Here is a 20,934-nt window from a genome sequence, read left to right as displayed (position 1 = left end):
GGATGGTGGGCCACACCAAAGCTTACAATGGGCCAACTTTGACCTGCACGCCCTAGTTTGGGCATCTACGGTATATATAATTGAATAAAAAAGAAAAATATAGAAATTCTTACAAAACAAAAGCTAATAACAATTACAAAAAACTTCTAAATTACTCAAACTTTAATTAAAACAAAAACAGAAAATACTAAAAGTATAAATTCTTGAATGTTTGACTTATTCTTGACTCATTTTAAAAACACATTGCAAAGATGGCATGTTTAATAATTTGCCTTATTGTGAACTTTCAGTGAAAATGTGTGTCACGAATGCCTATATTAACCCTCCACACTCCTGTGGTCAATAGTGACCGTCTAGCCTCCAGAAAATAAGCCCAATCTCTGGTAAGATGTGGAAAATACTGAGTCTTAGAGCCTTTGGAGTGTGCTTTCCTGTCTCTCAGAGAGGTTCCTCTCGAGGGGTTAAAGTCACTTCCTCCCTCAGAGCTCAGTGGAAACTTTTACAACACCCGCGAGGTCAAGGAGACGCTGTAAAGAGCGGCATCCCTTTCCTCACTCTCGATATAGCTCAGCCTGGCCTTATCAGAACAATGGCACGACCCAATGCTGCCCTCGCGATACGCCGCTGCCGCATCCGCTCCCGAATGAACAAAACCCCAGCTATTGATAGAGGATTCATACAATAGAAGAGCTGGAGAAATGAGTCATGAAGAGCAGCGGTCACATTTCAACGGGACACTTCATTTACCCCACATTCCGAAGGCACAATGTAAAAAAATGCAGGGTTCCACACAATTCATTTATGATGTCCCGATTAAATCGATTAAGTTAACTTAAAATAATTAAGTTGATCGAGCATTAAAAAATCCAGAATTGTGTTGTTTATCCTCATTTTATAGAAGTAGTTTGAACAAGCAGCAAAAATAATTTTAGGGAAATGGATAGTTCACCCAAAATGTGAATTCCGTCATCATTTATACTCACCCTTACTTCTTTCAAACCTTTATGAGTTTCTTTCTTTTGTTAAACAATGAAGATATAAAAAAAATGGAAACCTGTAACCATTGACTTCCACAGAATTTCTTTTTCGTATGGAAGTCAATGGTTACAGGGTTTTAGCTTTCTTCAAAATATCTGCTTTATTGCTTTAGGGTATCTGCGGGGTCTTAAAAAGTCTTACAATGTGTTACATTTCAAAAACAAAATTTTAGGTCTTACAAAGTCTTTAATTCACGTGTTGAAGGTTTAATATCATTTTAAACAGGTCATAAATTTCCTATGTCCATGTAAAGCTACCCAATCGGATTAACACCCATCCAATCACTAACATTCCATCTCATCAATAAAAGCTTTAACACAAGTTTATTTATTAACTCTATTTACCAATATGGTTTAATTATCTTCCTTACAATAACATTTGTTTTTAATGGTTATTTAAATGCTTTAACTGGGCCATTACAAAAAATCCTTAGCGTCTAACCTTGTGTAAGTCTGAAATTTCTTTCATAATGATTTTGAAAAGGTCAAATTTGACCTGTAGAAACCGTGTTCAATATGGTGGCTCAGTGATTAGCACTATCGCATTACAGCTAGCAGGATACTGGTTTAACTAACACAATCTCACGGCAATTCGTAACTTTTTCATTTAGTGGCTAATTCGTATGAATTCGTACGATCTAATTCGTACAATTTAGTACGATTTGCTTATCCCCCAATGACGGTTGGGGTTAGGGGTGGGGTCAGGTGCCATGCCTCCTTTTAAAAATCGTACCATTTCGTACGACTGAACTCGTACGAATTAGTACGAATTAGCCACTAAACTGGCAAAACGTAAAATACTTACGTTTTCTCGTGAGATCAGGCTGGTTTAACAGTACAGCTAGCAGGAGTCCCGGCTGTGTCAGTTGGCATTTCTGTGTGTCGTTTGCATGTGTTTGCGTGGGTTTCCTCCGGTTAAACAAAATTGGCTAAAGTGAATGAGTGCATGTGTAAATGTGAATGATGAATAGTTGGCAGTTCATTCCACTGTGGTGACCCCTAATTAATAAAGGACTAAGCCAAGTTCTCCTCGTGTACGTGTGGGTTTCCTTCAGGTGCTCCGGTTTCCCCCACAGTCCAAAGACATGCAATATAGGTGAACTGAATAAACTAAATTGACTGTAGTGTATGAGTGTTAGTGTGAATGAGTGTATGGGTGTTTCCCAGTACTGGGTTGTGGCTGGAAGTGCATCTGCTTTGTAAAACATTAGCTGAATAAGTTGGTGGTTCAATTTGCTGTGGCAACCTCTGATAAATAAGGTACTAAGCCGAAGGAAAATAAATGAATGTTTGACAGAAGAAAAACGTATAGGTTTGAATCAATTGAGAAATAATGAGTACATTTTCACTTTTGGGTCACTTCAAAATATTAGTTTGCCCAAAAATGTAATTTCTGTCAATAATTACTCATACTCATGTTGTTCCAATCACCTGAGACATCTTCACAACACAAATGAAGATATCAGGGTGTATACAGTAGTCATTGAGGCATGGAGTCTTTTCAAACAATTTAAGACCTCATCATCAGTTTAACTTATGTCAGTGGCGCTAACTTACATTTACTATATATTTATTGTAAGACAACTAAACTATTGTAAATAATATTAGTTCTGAGTTAGATGAATAAAAAGGGACAATTTGTAATCATTCCTTCTGTTTTTGTTAAGTACACATGGCTTGACTTTTTATTTTGCCCCAAACAAAGTTATATGAAGTAAATCAGTACCTGTAAAGGGACTTGCGCTATGATGCAGTAGTTAGTAAGTGCAGAGATGACAACTAATCCAGCGGAATGCCATAAATAAATTCATAACAATTCATGTACACAATGATTAAATCCTCTTAATATATCTAAAATCTCAATATATATATATGATCAAAAAATGGCCTTGCATGTTCGGACTACATATTTAAAATAAGTTGAAACAACACAAATTTTATGACAACTTAATTGTTTTATGTTCAATCCACTTAAATTTGTAAAAACAATTAGTTACCTTTAATCAATTTGTGTTTGGAACCCAGCATTTTTTACAGTGTTTATAATAAAAACACACATATAATGAAAACAAGATATAAAATGTAATACCTTGGAAAATGATGTTTCAGACTATAATTTTTTAATGCCATAACTTTCTCGAAATTGAATTGAAACATTTAATCAAAATTTCTCGAAATTGAATTGAAAAGGACCATGCAGACACCCTGGATATTTTAAATGAAATCCCAGAGCTCTCTAAACCTCCATAGACACGAATGGTCCTACTCCAGAAGTCCAGAAAAGCAAACAAATCATTGTCAAAACATTTCTGTAACCATTTGTCACACTGTATGTTTCAATGGACAACAATGTATTTAAAATAACACAATAAAGGGTATACATAATGTAAACTAGGGTTTTTGGCTATCAAATTAAGATGTGGAGTATTGCTACTTTAGTAGCATTATCAAAGTGCAGTATAGAGATGTATACACACTCCTACAGTTGTGTAAGACTTTTTGCAACAAGATACACACACAGCACAGCAATGATAAACCGTTTGATGGCAAGCAAAAAAACATGGCTTTGAGCAAGTTTGCACATATTAAAGATAAAGGGCTCTATTTTAATGATCTAGGCAGTCTAAAGCACCAGGCGCAAAAGCATTAAGGGCGTGTATAAATCAACTTTTGCTATTTTAAAGGGTCACGAAACACCAAAACACATTTTTTGAGCTGTTGACAGTCGTATATGTGTCCCACACTGCTAAAAACACTATTAGGACACCTATATTTCACAAAAAAGTGTAAATTGGTTGTTTTTGCGTTATTTCAAGCAAATTCGTACTTCCTGTTTGAAACAAATTTTTGAAGCTGCGTCACGGTCATGACATAATAGCGTGTATTCCAGCGTGCAGACTGGCCGTCTGTGCCAGAGTGTGTCTTATTACGTCTTACAGTGTGATGCATTAATGCATGAGTAAGGCTTGGTTCAAACCAATCAGCGCGCTCTATTGTACAACTTCATTAATATTCATTACTGTCAGCGTGTTTACGCCACAGAGACGCCACGTTGTGTTGGCAAAACAAGCGTGAAGTGTTGCTTTTATAGTTTGCTGCCATTAAGTTTCGTTTTCATTTTCTCTCTGTGAGAGCTCAGCTGGATCATGTGTGGATTAACAGTGTACGCGACGCTCGACAACAATAACTTACGTGTCTAAGGAGGATTATTGTTTACCTAAGAGCTGTTCTCATCTGCAAACGCTGAAATTCGGATTCGCTTGTAACGTTAGTCTTCTCTTCATAAAGACGCGGCTCTAGTTGCTGGGGATTGTCCTGTCTCTACAGATTTGGTAAGTGAGCGACCAGTGCTCTTTGTTTATTCAGTTTGTTCGTGTCGAATTAAGTTAACTATTGCACTGAGTGCAAACATAGCACCGCATTTTGTGACCGGAATAACACACGCGGCTTTCTGACGCTACCTGCCGTGTGCATCTAAGTTTCCGGAAAATGCTGAGTTTTTTTCCTCTCATTCGCCGTGCGATATCAAACATTGCATGAAAAATACACGCTTAGAGCAGATCCTCGAATCAAATATCGCGTTTGTCGCGAGGGGCATGAATGAATTCCCTGAATGAAAGAGCCAAACTGCAGTTAAAGTCCAACATTTAATAATCTGGCAAATAATTCGACTACAGATGTCCATGTAGGTTAAACACCATCCCTTTCTCATGTGTGTGTATTTTGACTGAAACTCGCGCGTGCCCAAATAGACACTCCCACACCATCCCACTTTAGTTCCTCCGACACTCCCCCCTAAACAGAGCTGGACACGCCCACTTTTCTGACTTTTTCCAAAGTAGAGGTGTGAAAACACCCTGCTGAAACGAGGGGGTTTCATGGCCCTTTAAGGACAGAAAAATACGCTCTGTGCTGCTGCCTGGTCTAACAGGGTTGAACTTATTCTCTTAATGAGTTATGGGTGTGTTTTGAGAATAAATCGCACCATAGCACATTTGCTATACATGGCGGACTTTGTAAGTGGAAAAACTGAACGCTTCACTAATGAGAAAACAGTTAAACAGAGCATCTGCAGCGAGTGGCTAAAGAATGAGCCTCCTCCAATGGGCCTTTACTTTCACTCTCCCTCTTTCATGGAGTAAAGAAACGTGAAAATAAGGTTTCTTGAAAATAGCAACACGTCGGGGCAAACTGGTCTTGTGCCTTATTGTGCCGGGTGTATGATAGGTCTCAAAATATTTAACAGCACTTGAATCTTTCATATAATGAACATGCATGCAAAATGTATATAAAGTATACAATAATGAAGACAAACTTTGTTTCCCTAGACCACAAAACCTACCAAAAAAATGTATCGCTCACAGATATACTTCTGGCAATAGGCGAAAATAAATCATGTGATTCAAAATTGATGATTTTTCTTTTATGCCATTAGAATATTTTGTTAACATTGCTTTATTATCAAAACATTGATTAGTAACGTGCATTGCAGTGAATCTAATTTGGACTTTTTTAAACCCAAAATATGTAACCTTTTCAAATAGCTTTATCTCAACCTAATATTGTCCTACCCTGACTATTTCCTAAAACTTACAATTATGACCAGGGTCACATACTGTATGTAAAATTCTGGAAGGAGTGTCAAATGGGGTTGTTTAGAAACAAAATGTTGTGTGCCATTACTGTAACATGTAATTAAACACCTTAATTTAAATAATAATATTTTCTTCTTTAGAATAAAGTTTGCATCTAAGTCTAGACCATGGGTTTGGTAAGCTGATATTTGTGAGTTGTGATGCATGTAAACCTGCTGTGGATTTCAAGAAATAGATTTTTTCTTGTAATATTATGCCTGGCCTTTGCTTTGATTGTTGATGCTTACAGAGTAACAACCTGTGGTCTTTAGCAAAAATAAGCATGTCTTGTCTTCTAGTGCTGCACAAACACTCATGTGTGTCTGGTGGTTCCCAGTGTGCACTGCTGTCGGAAACTTTTGTGGTTTTGAGATGATATTGCACGTATCATCATAGGGGAGGCCGCTAACCTTTAGTTCTCCTTTTGACCTGGATGTGTGTATATGTGAAATGTAATACTATTAAAGATGACAGTTTTCATTCTACAAACTGCTGAAAGTATGTTTTTAATATTCAAGGGGTTTATTTCTAAAAACAAATTATGAAATGAGGAAATGAGCTGCAAATAGATTTAGAATATCATTTTTAAAAAGCACCGCAAAACATCACTTCCATCAGGGTGAAAAGCTTGTTTGTTTACATGCCTCAAATACTTTCCACTTAAAAATGAAAGAATGAAAGAATCAGAATTTGAAGTATTCACTACGTGAAATGATTCACATTCATACACTTGAGTTAATTCAAATTAAAACAAAAATATTGTCATGATAAATAAATATGGAACTAAAACGTGTCTTAAGTGATTTGCTCCCTTCATTCAAACGATTCTAGGCTGATTCTAGGCCTGTCTAGACATAGTTGTCTGCACTTTTGCCGATAATTACTCAAAGTCCATATTTTTAATCAACGTTTTTCATTATACCTTAGATTTTAAATGTTAAACTATTTCCTCCACAACTGTAGTAAATTATACTTTATCACAATCATCATATAGACTGCATTTACGTTCATTTACTGCATGTTCATGATGCTTGCCATGCTTTTTCATGCTTTTTTTTTTGCTCAGTTCGCATTGATTGTAATTTCACAAACGGGTGACCAAAAGGGATCAGTGTTTGACAGGTTTTTCCCTTTTTTAGGTGAAGTAATGCTGTAAGTATTTCTCCAACCACAAACCAAGTTATGCAAATGTGTTTTTGCATGCAAATGTGGGACCCTGCCTAATCTGAATGCAAGTAACAAGGTCTAGAGAGTCTTGTTTACCAGCCGTGATTTGACATTTTGTATGCAACTTTTGTAGAGTTAGTGATTTCATAAAAATGAATGGTACTTAAATGGTAAAATAATGACTGATGAAACTGTTTAAAGCATATCATGTGATGGGTAAAATGGTTTCAAACTTATCTGAAAGTTTACAAGAATAATTTATAACAACATGAGGTAAATAAATGTTATTTGCCATTGTTATTTTAGTATCACGGAGTAACTTCTGTTTTCTTATTTACTTTAATATTATTGGTATTACTTTATTTACTACTATTATTTATTTATTTTTATTTACTATTATTAATTTTTAAAATTGATATTTAGATTTTTTAAATTTTTTGGACAAGTTTAAATAATTTTGCTTTGAATTTTTGACAATTTTATTGTACAGTTGTAGCCAAAATGATTAAACCCCCTGAATTATTAGCCTCCCTGTTTATTTTTTTCCCACAATTTTTGTTTAACGGAGATAAGACTTTCAACGAATTTCTAAACATAATAGTTTTAATAAATATAACAATAAATAAACTCATTTCTAATAACTGATTTATTTTATCTTTGCCATGATGACAGTAAATAATATTCAACTAGATATTTTTCAAGACACTTCTATACAGCTTAAAGTGACATCCAAAAGCTTAACTACTGTAGGTTAATTAGGTTAACTATGCAGGTTAGGGTATAGGCTAGTTATGTATTACGATGGTTTGTTCTGTAGACTAGCAAAAAATATATAGCTTAAAGGGGCTAATAATTATGACCATAAAATGTTTTTTAAAAAATTAAAAGTTGCTTTTATTCTTGCTGAAATAAAACAAATAAGACTTTCTTTGGAAGAAAAAATATTATTAGACATACTGTGAAAATTTCCTTGCTCTGTTAAACATCATTTGGGAAACATAAAAAAAAAATTCAAAGGGGGGCTAATAATTCTGACTTCAACATTTTTATACAAATTTTTATGATTTCTTTTGTTTAGCTTTTAATTTTAGTTAAAAAAATTGCAAGCTTAGTTGTAAGTTTAGTTTTAAATGTATTTATTTACTTGGCAACTAGCTCACAGAAAGTTTTTCAAGTAACACAAGTTATTTTAGTTTTATGGTTTTACAGTAGTTTGCTTAAGAATGCTAACCTTAGATTGTTACAGTATGCAAATGTGTTTTTTCATGCAAATATGGGACCCTGCCTATTCTTAATGTAAGTTACAAGGTCTAGAGAGGCTTGTTTACCGGCTGTGTTTTGACATTTTGTATCCAACTTTTGTGTGAAACTGTTTAAGGTGTTTTCTGTGATGGGTAAAATGGTTTCAAACTTATCTGTAAGTTTAAAGGAATAATTTGCCTCATGATTGGATTGTGAAGTTCTTTGGGTGTATGGCCATACACAATAAATGTGCTATATACACAAACACACATACATACAACAGAATACATACGACAATATGAGATACATTCATACAATTCCAAAAAAGATTTCAAATCAAAATCCAAAATGGAACCTGTCTGAGACAAAGTATTCAATGTGTAAATGTAAAACGCTTCACTCTGCAATAAAAGTCTATCAATATCCCCACCCCTTCTTGGAACCTTCACATGTTCAATGCCAATATATTATAATGTCGAAAGGCTTTGTTTCAATGCATTAAAATAAACAGTGACAGAATTTCCTACATCATTTAATCATGTTTTACTTCTGTGTTCAGCAATTCGTGTTTTAAACACTGTGTTGTTTTACCGATATAAACTAAATAACCTTTGAGAATCCAAGATGTTCGCACTTTCTGTTTCTTGTTATATTTTAAGTAACACAAGCTATTTTAGTTTTATAACAAACTACAGCAGTACTCTGTTAGATTACAAACTCTTAAACCTGAAATGAAAGACATACTTTGCTAATGTCTCATCTTCGGTCTACAAGAGTCCCAGGAATATTTCATTTATCATCAGGTTTCTGGAAAAAGGAAGTCGGTTTCTCACAAATCACCTTGGTAAATGTCAAAACAAGGTGCTGACCTCATCTCAGTCTAAAACACCACTGACACGGTCATCTGAATGTTTAAATAAGTAAAGGACCGACGCGCTTGACTAGCACACTGCAGACCCATTATAGATACACCCACACACAAAACCCAGTTAGTCAGAAACAAACATTACTCTTTCGTTTACCGAAACCATTTATTTAAACAATTTTTAAAGAGATATTTCACACAAAAGGGGTGACATGGTGGCTCAGGGGTTAGCACGATTGTCTTACACCAAGAAAGTCCCTGATTTGAGCCCAGCCTGAGCCTGAATGCGAAGTGTTTTCAACCCTGTGTTCAACCCTTGATGAATATGTTTGCTGCTTGTTTAAACTACTTATTTATAATGAGCTTAATCAAAACTATTAAGGGTTTTTGTGGGACAACTTAATTGTTTTATGTTCAATCAACTTAAATTTGTAAAAACAATTAAGTTAACTTTATCAATTTGTGTTGAGACATCATGAAGATGGGTTTTACAGTGTTGATAAATACAGTAAAATAAGCTGAAGGAAACTGAGTGACTTCAAACAAGAATCTAACTTTGCCCTCTGGCCAAGAGGTAGGTAGAAGATCTTTCGCTAAATATGTGGTCCTTGATATAAAATGCGAGTGAGTGGCACTTTGAGAGTTAAAAAACATACAGGCAAAACAAAATTAATACCCATTTCACCTTTTGCATAGCCCTATTCATACTATGAGCAACACACAGCAACAAGTGACCATCCATTTCACTGGAGAGCGAGTGACTTCTGCTTATAATCATTAGCCCTCCTTATTTTTTCCCCCCAACTTCTGTTTAACAGACAGAAGATTTATTAACTAATTTCTAATAACGGATTTATTTTATCTTTGTCTTAAAAAGATATCTAGTAAAATATTATTTACTGTCATCATGGGACTTCTATTGACCTTATTCTAAAATGCGGAAGTGCGCCTGTTTTTCGCGATTGTCTTAGAACTTCCGTTTCAGTCGCCTATGGGAGAAATGACAAGGAATAATAAACGTCAAAAAACGGTCAAACTAGTTGCTCTACAAACAAATGTTTGCATGACTATACAGACCAAATAGAATAATATAACAAGGAAATATCAGTTTGCAATATCAAACAGCGAAACGAGCAGTTTTTAATGTCCAAAAATGAATGGAAGTGAATGAGACCGGAAGTCTTGTGTCAAAAAGATTCAAATGGCAGCGCCCACTCGTCTGCGGAGAATAAGGTCAATACAGCTTAATGTGAAATTTTAAAGGCTTAACTAGGTTAATTAGGTAAACTAGGCAGGTTAGGATAATTAGGTTATTGTATAACGATGGTTTGTTATGTAGATTATAGAAAAAATATATTTAAAGGTGCTAATAATTTTGACCTTAAAATTTTTTTAAAAATTTAAAACTGCTTTTATTCTAGCCGAAATAAAACAAATGAGACTTTCTCTAGGAGAAAAAATATTATCAGACATACTGTGAGTATTTCCTTGCTCTGTTAAACATCACTTGGGAAATATTTAAAAAAGAAAAAAAAAAAAATCAAAGGGGGGCTAATCATTCTGACTTCAACTGCAAGTACTAGACAGTGAATTATAGTGAGTACTGTACATCAAATATTTAAATTATCCACATGCATGCCTCTACATATTTACTAAACAGTTTGGATGATATTTATCATGCAGCTCTCGTTTCTTAATTAATGCTTGTTTACATACTTATTACAATTCTAAAAATAGGTTGTTTTTCTTTAAATTGAATAAATCAGATATGTTATTATACACTTTTAAGCCATTATTGGGCGTTCTGCCAAATTACATTACCATTCTTTTTCCTGCGCGTAGTAGAAATTATCACTAGTTGGTAAATTTGCATTTTAGATTGAGAAATGGTTGTGAAATAAACAAAATTGATTACAGTCTGTAATGAGTGGACCATGTTGCTGTTTAGGGTAGTTTAGATTTTTGGTTATCTATTTGTTTGGCTGTTTATAATGTTTAATGGGCATTTATGTTGATTTGGCTATTTTTAAAGGTTATTTTCTCAGTGTATTGGATGAGACATTCCTTGTCAAATAAAGAATAGAAGAATGGGCTTTCAGATACAACCTTTGGAATAAAATCCTTTATAGTAGTTATATAAGCTCTTCCCTTTGCTGTTTCAAACTCTCTGAATTCCAGGTGAGTTTGTAGAAGACAACATTTGCATTGCTCGTGGCCCTTGCAGGCATGCCAGGGAGTTTTAATGCGGTCTCTGCACATTGAGCTTGGTCTACCAGTGTATTTGCATGAGCCAATTGTGCTTTTGAATGCTTTGTATGGAAACAAATGAGAAATTCGCATCACCCTGCACTTTCCTTCACTCGAATTCCAGTGTACGTTGCGATTGCACACAGGCACACTTGCGCATGGTCTTGCCGATATTTACCATGTCATCTTTCATTACGCACATCTGGAATTTCATCGTTCCTGTGTTCGTTTTTTTTGCCACGTCAGCCATCCTGGTGGTCAAAACATTACAGGTAATAGATTCTGGTTTGCTTCGTTTTCTACGTATAGTTAGACTGCAAAATAGTATTCTAGTTTAGTTATTAAATATTTAACTTGATTTTTCTGTTAGCTACCAATATAAATGTAGAACTTTTAAATTAGGTTAAAAAAATAAATCCGTAAGAATTTATGGTAAAAAAAAAAAAAACTGGCAGCTGTGGTTGCCAGAGTTTTTCCCTTAAAAATATGGTAGATACCACAAATTAAATTTCAACAGTACTGTATTTCATTCCTTTGTAGTTTTGTACAACAATGATTTGAAGTACTAACATCTACACATCATACAATACATTTGTTACACAGACTAAATCACAGCCATACACATGTGGAACTGAGAAAGTCATATAATAAACCAGTGATCATTTAACTTTTTTCACAAGCAGAGGAAAATACTAATATATAGAAGGTATAGAAAGCACATAATAACTGATAAATAAAAACTGAGAAGTACCATAGTAATGTTAACAAAAAATATAAAATTTTTGTAAAAAGTGTCATGCAGGGAATTTTGAGAAAGTCAATTTACTGTTATTTACCGTATATATTAGGGAAACTGATTGTTAACCAGGCTACAGTTTTTTTATAAAGTTTCTGTGGCCATTTTTACAGTATATGTTTTACCCCAATAAATCTTTATCAAGAAGCATGTTCACTTTGTCTTTCCACTAAACTTTCATTTGTGTAGTCGAGGATCATGGTATTCAGATAATCGTGTGGTATTCAGATCTGAATGTCTGGTAAACACGACCCGTCCATCAATCTTAATGTTTTTAAGTGCTTACAGCAGTGGCCAAAACCACATGACACCATCAGCATCTGTTTCACCTCAGATACTGCAGAATGAACCAGAACCTCTGCTCGCTGTTTTCTTTAACAGATTCGACCTCCATCACATTCAGTAACATTAGTTCTGTTGGGAAAAAAGGTCATTTTTTGGAAATCATCTGTGTCTACTTTACTCTATTTTGTTCTTTACACTAAAGTATAATAAAAGTATCATGATAATAATGTTGTTGTATATTATATGTAATTGTATGCATCAGCATTATTATAACCATAACTATGAAACTGACAGAAAACAGTAATGATAATAAAAAAATGGCAGAAAAGATATACTATTATTATCATTATTTAAATGTATCCATCATTAAACCTTTTTCATTTTCACCAAAAAAGTTTATTTATAAACCAGTTTTTGTCATTACAGTTGCAAATGCATGTTATAAGCAACTCAAAATCAGTCAAGTCAAGTTTGCGCAAACTTTTGTTGCTCAGAGAGTTGCTCAGGGACACTGAAAACACTGTTATCATGTGCTGATCACATGGAAAGTTTTTTGATTTGACAATCGCACAAAATCATAACACATTCTCACAAACTGTTCACTTTGTGAGTTTTAAAAGGTTAGTTCATCCAAAAACGGTTAAAAATACTTTGAAAAATGTTAATATAATCACACACCATCATGTTGTTTCATTTCCCTGAGACCCTTGATCATCTTTTAAACAAAAATTAAGATATTTTAGATGACATTAAAGAGCCTCTACTCACTTTATACAGCAACAGTCCCCAGACGTTGAACTAAAAATTCCATGTGCACTGTAAAAAAAAGGAATTTGTTGTTTGCTATAACTGCTTACTTAAAATGAACTGAAATAGCACAACTCTTCTGTTTTTTAAGACTACTTAATTGTTTTATGTTCAATCCAATTAAATTTGTAAAAACTAATAGCTTAACTTAATACCTTTTTGTTGACCCAACACAAATCGATAGTTTGGACCCCAGCAATATTAGCATTGTGACTTTAGTGGTTTAACTGTAATCATTCAAAACTCCAAGAACACTTTTGTGAAACAAAAAACTACAAATACAACTTTGTTCGCCTTTTCTTCCTCGTCAGGTCAGGGTACGTGTTTATTATGCACCATTAAAGTCAGCAACGCAAAATGATCACAGTAAACTTGCACCCGGCAAACAAAGTAATTTTTACAGTTTTATTTGGGGAAAAAGAGTTTTCAGAGCTTCGTATAAACAGTTCAACGTTGGACGAGGTTTTTGGTGCCTTTTCTGGACTTCTTGGGACTGTATATGGATTATCAAAGGCTCTTGGATTCCAATTTTCAACATTTATGGATAGTTTATCATTTATGTCAGATTTAGGTCAGAGAGCTCTCGTATTTCATAATAATAATAATAATAATAATAATGATATTAGTGGTCTCTCATTATTTGCAAGGGTTGCGTTTTAAAAATAACCTGCAATAGACAAAATCCGCAAAATAGTCAGCTTAATTTTTTTACAATTATTATAGATGTTTTAAGGCTGCAAACTACCTCATTACACACTTTATAAACTTTTTCTCATACATGTATTAACATTTTCACACGTTTCTCTCTTGTTTAAACTCACTCAAAGTTCAATCCTTCATAGAAAAATATGTCCAGTATTATAAAACAAAACCAAAGTTCGAAGTTTAAAGGCCTAAACATTTATTTGAGAAGATTTATTAATTCCATAATGGCGCCCTACAGCCACGTAACTTCTACCTTTCGCACGTCAAGAAGTCCAACTTTTTGTGTGTTGGTTAGCATCTTCCTTAGCCTTTTAGGTGCTACTGCAGGTGCTTTTGACAGTGCAGAATGTTTCATCGACATTGTGGAGTTTATTGGGGAAAAAACTTGCAAACAAAGTAGAGCACTTCAGAGTCACACTGCTAGCAATCGAAGATTTAGGTAAATTTGTGCAGTCTGAACACATTCTGTACTGCACAGGAGACAAAGCACGGAGGAGATTGACTGATAATGGTCTACAGCCAATCAGGATGCAGAACACAAAGCGCTCATCAAGGCGTAGAACACAATGCGCTGTAGAAAAAAAGCATGTCAAATTGCTCTAAATAATCAGCGAAACAGCAAGGGAAAGGTGAAGTACATTCTAGCGATGGACCACTGTATATATATTTTTAAAACTCAATTAATTTTTTTCTGAAACTCAAATCACTACAAAAGCAGACAGAATAAAACATGCAATAAATAAATAATAAATAAAATAATAAACTATTATTAAAAAAAACGATTATGAATTTTATGGCAAATTACAAGAGAAAAAGACAAAAACAAATATATTTTAAAATGTATAGATTATATGCGCTTAAGTTGATACTTTAAAAAACAACAACTTACCAACAAGTAAAAAAGTAAAAAATAATGTGGCTTAACAAAAACTAAAATCTGTATGTAACTTAGGAAAGAAAAAGAATCAATTTGCCTGGAACAAAGACTCCAACATGGACTTGGTCTATATTTGACAATATAACATGTTCTTGGATTTATTTCCTAAATGGGTCCCAGATTTGCCTAAACTGGTTAGATGAACCAATCTAATTTTTTCGAACTTCAGGAAGAAGATGACATCACAGATCCACTGTTTTGGGGTTGGAGGTTTCTGATCCTTCCAACTAAGCAATATAGTCATTTGAATTTGGCTTGGAGCACAATAAAAGCTACGCAATCAGATTGTCTCTTTGTAAGATTATATGACATGGGATAAATCCCAAAATTGGCAATCAGTGGGCAAGGGGAGATAAATAAACCCCCAAAACAGATATAGTTTTAAAAATAGTGTCTCTTTAAAGCTTTATATAAGACCAAAACATATGTACATTAGTGGCTGGCGTGGAATTACAGCGTTTACAAGCAGGATCTATATGCTGAAAGTGCTTTGAGAGCTTGAGGTTTGTCCAGTGTACACAATTTCCATGTCTCGCACTGAATTCTGTATAAGACATCATCTAAAATTTGCAAATCCCAGCTCGTCCTTTCACAGATTTTAATTGGGGAGGGAATGTATCAATTGGTGCCATCATTTTACAGTAGAATGATGATATAATCCCTTTCCAAGTTGTGGGCCTCTCCAGTAAATTATCAAATGTGAAGCTAGGAGATGATAACAGAAACTGAAGAAACATTTTACGCAAAAAATTGCCAATTTGGAGATAATGGAAAAAGCCAATATTTGGAATATTAAACTTTTCACATACCTGCTGAAATAAAGAGAAAACTCCCTCATAGTAAATAATAAATTACAAGCACATTAGAATGATTAAGAATCTAAAAATCAACCTTTAAAAAGGAGTTTTAATTCATCTAAAACAGTGGTTCTCAAACTGTGGTACGTGTACCATTAGTGGTACGCAGGCTTCCTTCTAGTGGTACGCGGAAGAAGGAAATATGTCATGAACATGAAACACACATTTTTAAATCTATCTAAAATGACGTATATAATATTCCATATAGCCTATATTTCTGAGGTAATCTGCCACGTTTTTTAACTGTGCAGAGTTGTAGCTGCTGTACTGGGCCAACTACGCTACTGTATTTTAATACTGCTAATTTTGGTGGTACTTGGAGAGACTATTTTTTTTCTGAGGTGGCACTTGATGAAAAAAGTTTGAGAACCACTGATCTAAAATATGGTCGTTTGCTTTCCAAAGATGAATGGAAGTCTAAAGGGATTAGAAATGAGTAATCAATAACAGAACTTTAATTTTTGGGCGAACCAACCATTTAATGTTAGTCTGTTTAGCGGCATATGTATAGATTAAAAGCGTATACAATTAAACATGCAAATTCTTGTTATGACTGTTTGGCCGTTTATATAAGGTTTCATACTGAAGCTACACACTCTCACAGCTAAAGTATTATTAACATTAGCAGCCCTTGACTTTCTCAAGCAATGGCTGTGACCTGTGGATCATTTAGTTTCCACAATGCACTCTAGAGACAATCCCAGTAGAGGGAGGACGAGGGACAAAAAAGGGGGCATAACACATCAGCGTTTACAGACACTCCACCGCTCTTTAACAGCATCTTAAGGGAGAGAGGAAAGGTTTTTGTCCACTGGAGCAGAACAGGACAACCTTCATGTGACAGATAAAACTCATGCTGCTCGCAGATGATGATTCATACCTTTTATGGACCTCTTTCTAGACTAAATTAAATCAGACCTCCACAGGGAGTAATGTCTAGCTTACAGAAATAGTTCAGCCAAAAATGAGACTTCAAAAACATGTTTGATTCAACATAAAATACTTTACTTTTGTTATATGTGAATATGGACTGGCGTGTCAAGCTCCAAAATAACAGAAAGGCTACAAAGTTGTCATAAATGTGATCCATGTTGTTCAAATAAGAGCTTTGCATATGAAATAGACTAAATATGTTCAGTAAAAATCTTGACGTTCCCTATAGTTCTTCTTTGCATGAGAGAAGAATTGAAATCCAGTCTGTAAACACATTCTGTTTAACGTTCATTTAGGCAAATATTTTCAATGAATCGTTTGATTGCCATACTTCAGCAACATGGATTGAATGAACTGTTCACAAGTCAAACTGTTTGAGTAAACAGGATTGATTCACTGATCATGGTCATAGTCATGAAAAGCAGGACACGTGTATTTATTACATAATTATTTTGATATTTCGTAAATAATAACATGAAATAATATAAAACATAAATAATACATGGATATCAGCCGCATAATGAGTGATTATGTGTGTATCCCAGTACTGGTTGCAACTGCAAGGGCATTCACTGTGTAAAAACATATGCTGGATAGGTTTGTGGTTCATTCCACTGTGGCGACCCTTAATGAATAAAGGAACTAAGTCGGAGGAAAATGAATGAATGGATTATGTGTGTATGTTGTGGTTTTGGTGGTTTACAAGGACAGAATTTTTATAGTGAAACAGATACAGATAGCATAGTTGTACTCTATTAAGGTGATTTAAGAGAACATGCCATATGTCCTCATAATTCAAAACAGTTAATAATCATACTTTATGGGGTCTTTATGGGTTAAAATTTGTCATGGGTTTCCTGTGAGGGTTGGATTTAGGAGTAGGGGTGCGTATGGGCTATATAATAATAAGTTTTTACAGTATAAGTACGTTATACGCAAGGAGAGTTCTTGTAAACCATCAGTACAAAAATGTGTTTTATATAATTTCTATGTAATTTATTAAATTAAGCAAGTTAAAAGTTTACTAGAGTCGATGCTAATAGCCTTGAGGTGCTCATGGTGACCCAAGTTCGATTCTCGGCTCAAAGTTTATAGCTGATCCTGTTCTTCTCTCTGGTCCCTACACTTTTCTGTCTCAACTCCTATGTAATAATGGAAAATAATAATTTAAAAAAGGACCAAGTTTGGACACCCCTGCCTTAAAGGGATCTTTTCATCTTTGTCTTTTTTTACTCTTATTTACTCGTTGATTTGTAAAATTGCTGATTTTTTTTCTTTTTCAGAGGATATGTTTATTTTTAATTAATTTTATTATATTTTTTTGAGGGTATGATGGGAAAATAAGTAAACTGACAGTCTGTAATTTTACTTATTCTGTATTTTATATTACTATGTATGGTCTTGTTTAATACCAATGATAATAATAATAATAATTTACAAAGTTTACTATAAGAAAAGTGTTTATAGGTGTATGAAGGCTTTAAAAAATTTAGAAACTAAATTATCACATGGCCTCAGAAAACTTGTCATTTCGGAGCTTGACAATCCTAGCCTTCATTTAATGGTTGGAAAGCACATAACGTTAACTAACCTTCAATTAGTTTATATTATGGTTGCACAGTTTACCAATACTATGGCAGTATCATGATACTATGGCTCCAAAATACTGTGGTTTGTAATAGGTAGTATCGTCATTTATGATTTACCTACAATAGATGTTGCATGTGAAAAAGTCACTAAAATGCTCACAGGTTTGTGCGACAATAGAGCATTTTATTTTATTAGCCTGTGAAACCCTTTAAGGTTTCAAAACGTTGTAGAATTTGCACCTTATGGTAGCCTATTGCACATTTTCTAATGCTTCAGTTCAAACACACATCTGAATTGATTCATTTCTGTTCCTGTAATGATTTAGTAGCAACAACAACCATGACAATCTCTTTAAAAGAACCACTCACAAAGTGAGATTTTGAATAATTTTGGATTGTTACCTGATAAGACTGAAAAAAAAAAATAGATGAAAAACCCAAAATAGCAACAGGAAACATTGAAAATTTTTTTGACCACTTCAAATAGCCTAATTTTGTTAGAAAAAATGCTCTTTTTGTAACAAATTTCATTCGATATAATTTGTATCTTTATTTTAATGTATTTTTGTTGGTCAGTTATCTACAAAATAAACAAAAAGAATAAATAAATTTTAACTGAAGTGACAGGCAAATAATACTTTTTGGCCCTACGGGAATTATGAATTACATATTAGGCCTAATATACCATAACATAGAGTATTTCTGACTATTTTCTTTATAATTTGAGTTATAAGTTACAGTATCGTAATACTACTTAGTATCATAATACTTTAGCTGGAATAGTGTCATAAGATTAATTAATTAAATCACGACAAACCTAGTTTATATATTTTTTTACTATTGTTTAGTCAAAAAGCATGAAAAATGCACTTTGTGGCTTGTGTTTGTTGGCCAGACGGGTTTTCTAGATTTGTGCTTATAGCGTGACTCTTCCTGGGAGAGCTGGCTCAAAACCTGCCTCTGCTGGGGGAGAAAGAGAGAGGCTTCCCTGGTCACCCGAGGAAACCCCTCGTCCATCACTGTGAGCCAGTGAAGAATGTGTTTACCATGCCAGATCTCAGTCAAGGACATTTAGTGAAGTGGAATAACAGTGTAATGGCTCAACAGAGCAGCACCTCCTGCACTGGAAAACAGCCTGCTTTCTGCTGTATGACCAAATAGAGAAAGAAGATTCTGAGGTGCCTCCTGGTGAAAATTCTGCAAGATTCCCTACTCATTTGCAGGGGTTTTAGTGAATCTGAATGTACAATATGTTGGTGTGAATATAAATCTCTGACATAGAGCTCTTTACTGTGCTGTGTAAACAATGATATCAGCGCTGACTGCTGTAGGAGTGCCAGCAAACGTATGGAAATACATGCAAAAGTCTTGTTTGTTTATTCTACCCCGCATATTGTGTGCTGGTTTGGTTTTGTTGTAGGGAAATTAGCCCCAACTGCCAAATACCATTATATAAGTAATTACTTATCTTCCTCCAGGCACTTATACATATATATATATATATATATATATATATATATATATATATATATATATATATATATATATATATATATATATAATATATATATATATATATATATATATATATATATATATATATATATATATATATATATATATATAATATATAATATATATGCTTGAGCATAGCATATATATATCCATATGCTTAAACACACAAAAGTCAATCCAGAAAAATGTAATGTAATGGTGTATATACAGAGAAAAAATTCTGCTACTGATGAGATTTCTTCCAAATTTGAAATACAAATGCTGTCATGTCAGCTGATTCAAATGTTATCGCTTGATTGAATGGGCGTTATCAGTGGTTATCAGCTGATAAATATGGGCCAGTAGGGGCCTTCTGCGCCCACTAGGCTCAAAAGGCTGTAATAATCCATCAACATGGTTAATTAGCTACAGTATAGATCACATGCGGCTGTGGCTAGAAGCTGGTAAGAACTATTTATCCCTTTGGAAAGTCTAACTCAAGTCTAAGACTCTAAAAGTTTAACACACCAAAGTCTAACTTTTATTTTAGACAGGTTATTTAGTTTACAAATTATTATTGCATTATTATTATTATTATTATTACTATTATTATTATTATACATTAAATTACATGCATAATAATAATAAAAAGCTTTAACAGCATTCTTGCTCTTTGAAAACAATCTTTACTAGGGATGCTCCGATCAGGATTTTTGAAGTACCGATTCTGATGCATCAAGCTTTACATAACTTTAACATTGCAAAGCACATTTTCCCAGTTTGATATTTAAGTAGAGATCTTGCCTTACCTAAGAGAATAAATGAAGGATGTTGCATATAATCCTTTAAACACGTCTCTAATAATCATTTACTGTGGACATGTAGTCAGAAGCAGCTTTACAGATAATAATAGATTAAACAGATGAACATTTGGTAAGAAAAATGACTAATAATAATGCAATTTGGAAACATTGCAAATGACGGAAGAAGAATGCAACATGTGTCAACAAAGAAAACAATTGGAGCGGATGTTTGATGCACAAGAAGTTAAAATGGATCTTCCTCTGCTTGGAAACCCGTAAACGAACACTTGCGGTTCATGTGATCTCTGGCCGATCGATTGGACCTAATCTTTACATCGCTTGCATCTAAAGCATTAATAATTTAAAGTCATCTTGCTTGCTTTTTTGTCTCCAAACAGCATAAATCATGGAAGAAGATCAAGAACATGGTGCACTGGTCCCCATTTGTGATGTCCTTCAAGAAGAAGTATCCTTGGATCCAGCTGGCTGGCCACGCAGGTACAGCCACAATAGATTCAATTCAATTTTACTTGTAT

At 34.1% G+C, this 20,934-nt stretch overlaps 1 protein-coding gene and 1 long non-coding RNA gene across 8 annotated transcripts in view; one reads left to right on the top strand and one right to left on the bottom strand.

Moving 5' to 3' along the window:
* The window catches only part of LOC141379398 (uncharacterized), a 73,858-nt gene that overhangs the window by 21,921 nt on the left and 31,003 nt on the right, over nucleotides 1-20,934 (bottom strand). Inside the window, exon 3 of one of the 2 annotated variants that reach the window (XR_012395996.1) lies at nucleotides 13,042-13,089. The exons of the other annotated variant lie outside the window; for it this stretch is intronic. This is a non-coding gene — a long non-coding RNA (uncharacterized lncRNA). The remainder of the gene's footprint in view (nucleotides 1-13,041; nucleotides 13,090-20,934) is intronic. 2 annotated transcript variants of the gene reach the window in all.
* Nucleotides 1-20,934, top strand: part of itpkb (inositol-trisphosphate 3-kinase B) — a 63,952-nt gene that overhangs the window by 24,514 nt on the left and 18,504 nt on the right. For 5 of the 6 annotated variants that reach the window (XR_012395985.1, XR_012395986.1, XR_012395987.1 and 2 more), the window contains exon 3: nucleotides 20,797-20,896. Coding sequence is in view for 3 of the 6 variants with exons in the window: in XM_686383.10 (XP_691475.2) it covers nucleotides 20,797-20,896 (100 nt within the window). In the remaining 3 variants the exon portion in view is untranslated. Of the gene's footprint in view, nucleotides 1-11,241; nucleotides 11,465-20,796; nucleotides 20,897-20,934 lie in introns of those variants that run through there. The other variant, XM_073933555.1, reaches the window with a different exon arrangement.

The sequence above is a fragment of the Danio rerio genome, chromosome 20 (assembly GCF_049306965.1).
Source record: "Danio rerio strain Tuebingen ecotype United States chromosome 20, GRCz12tu, whole genome shotgun sequence".
Classification (NCBI taxonomy): domain Eukaryota; kingdom Metazoa; phylum Chordata; class Actinopteri; order Cypriniformes; family Danionidae; genus Danio; species Danio rerio.
This window is presented reverse-complemented; position numbering and strand designations above follow the sequence as displayed.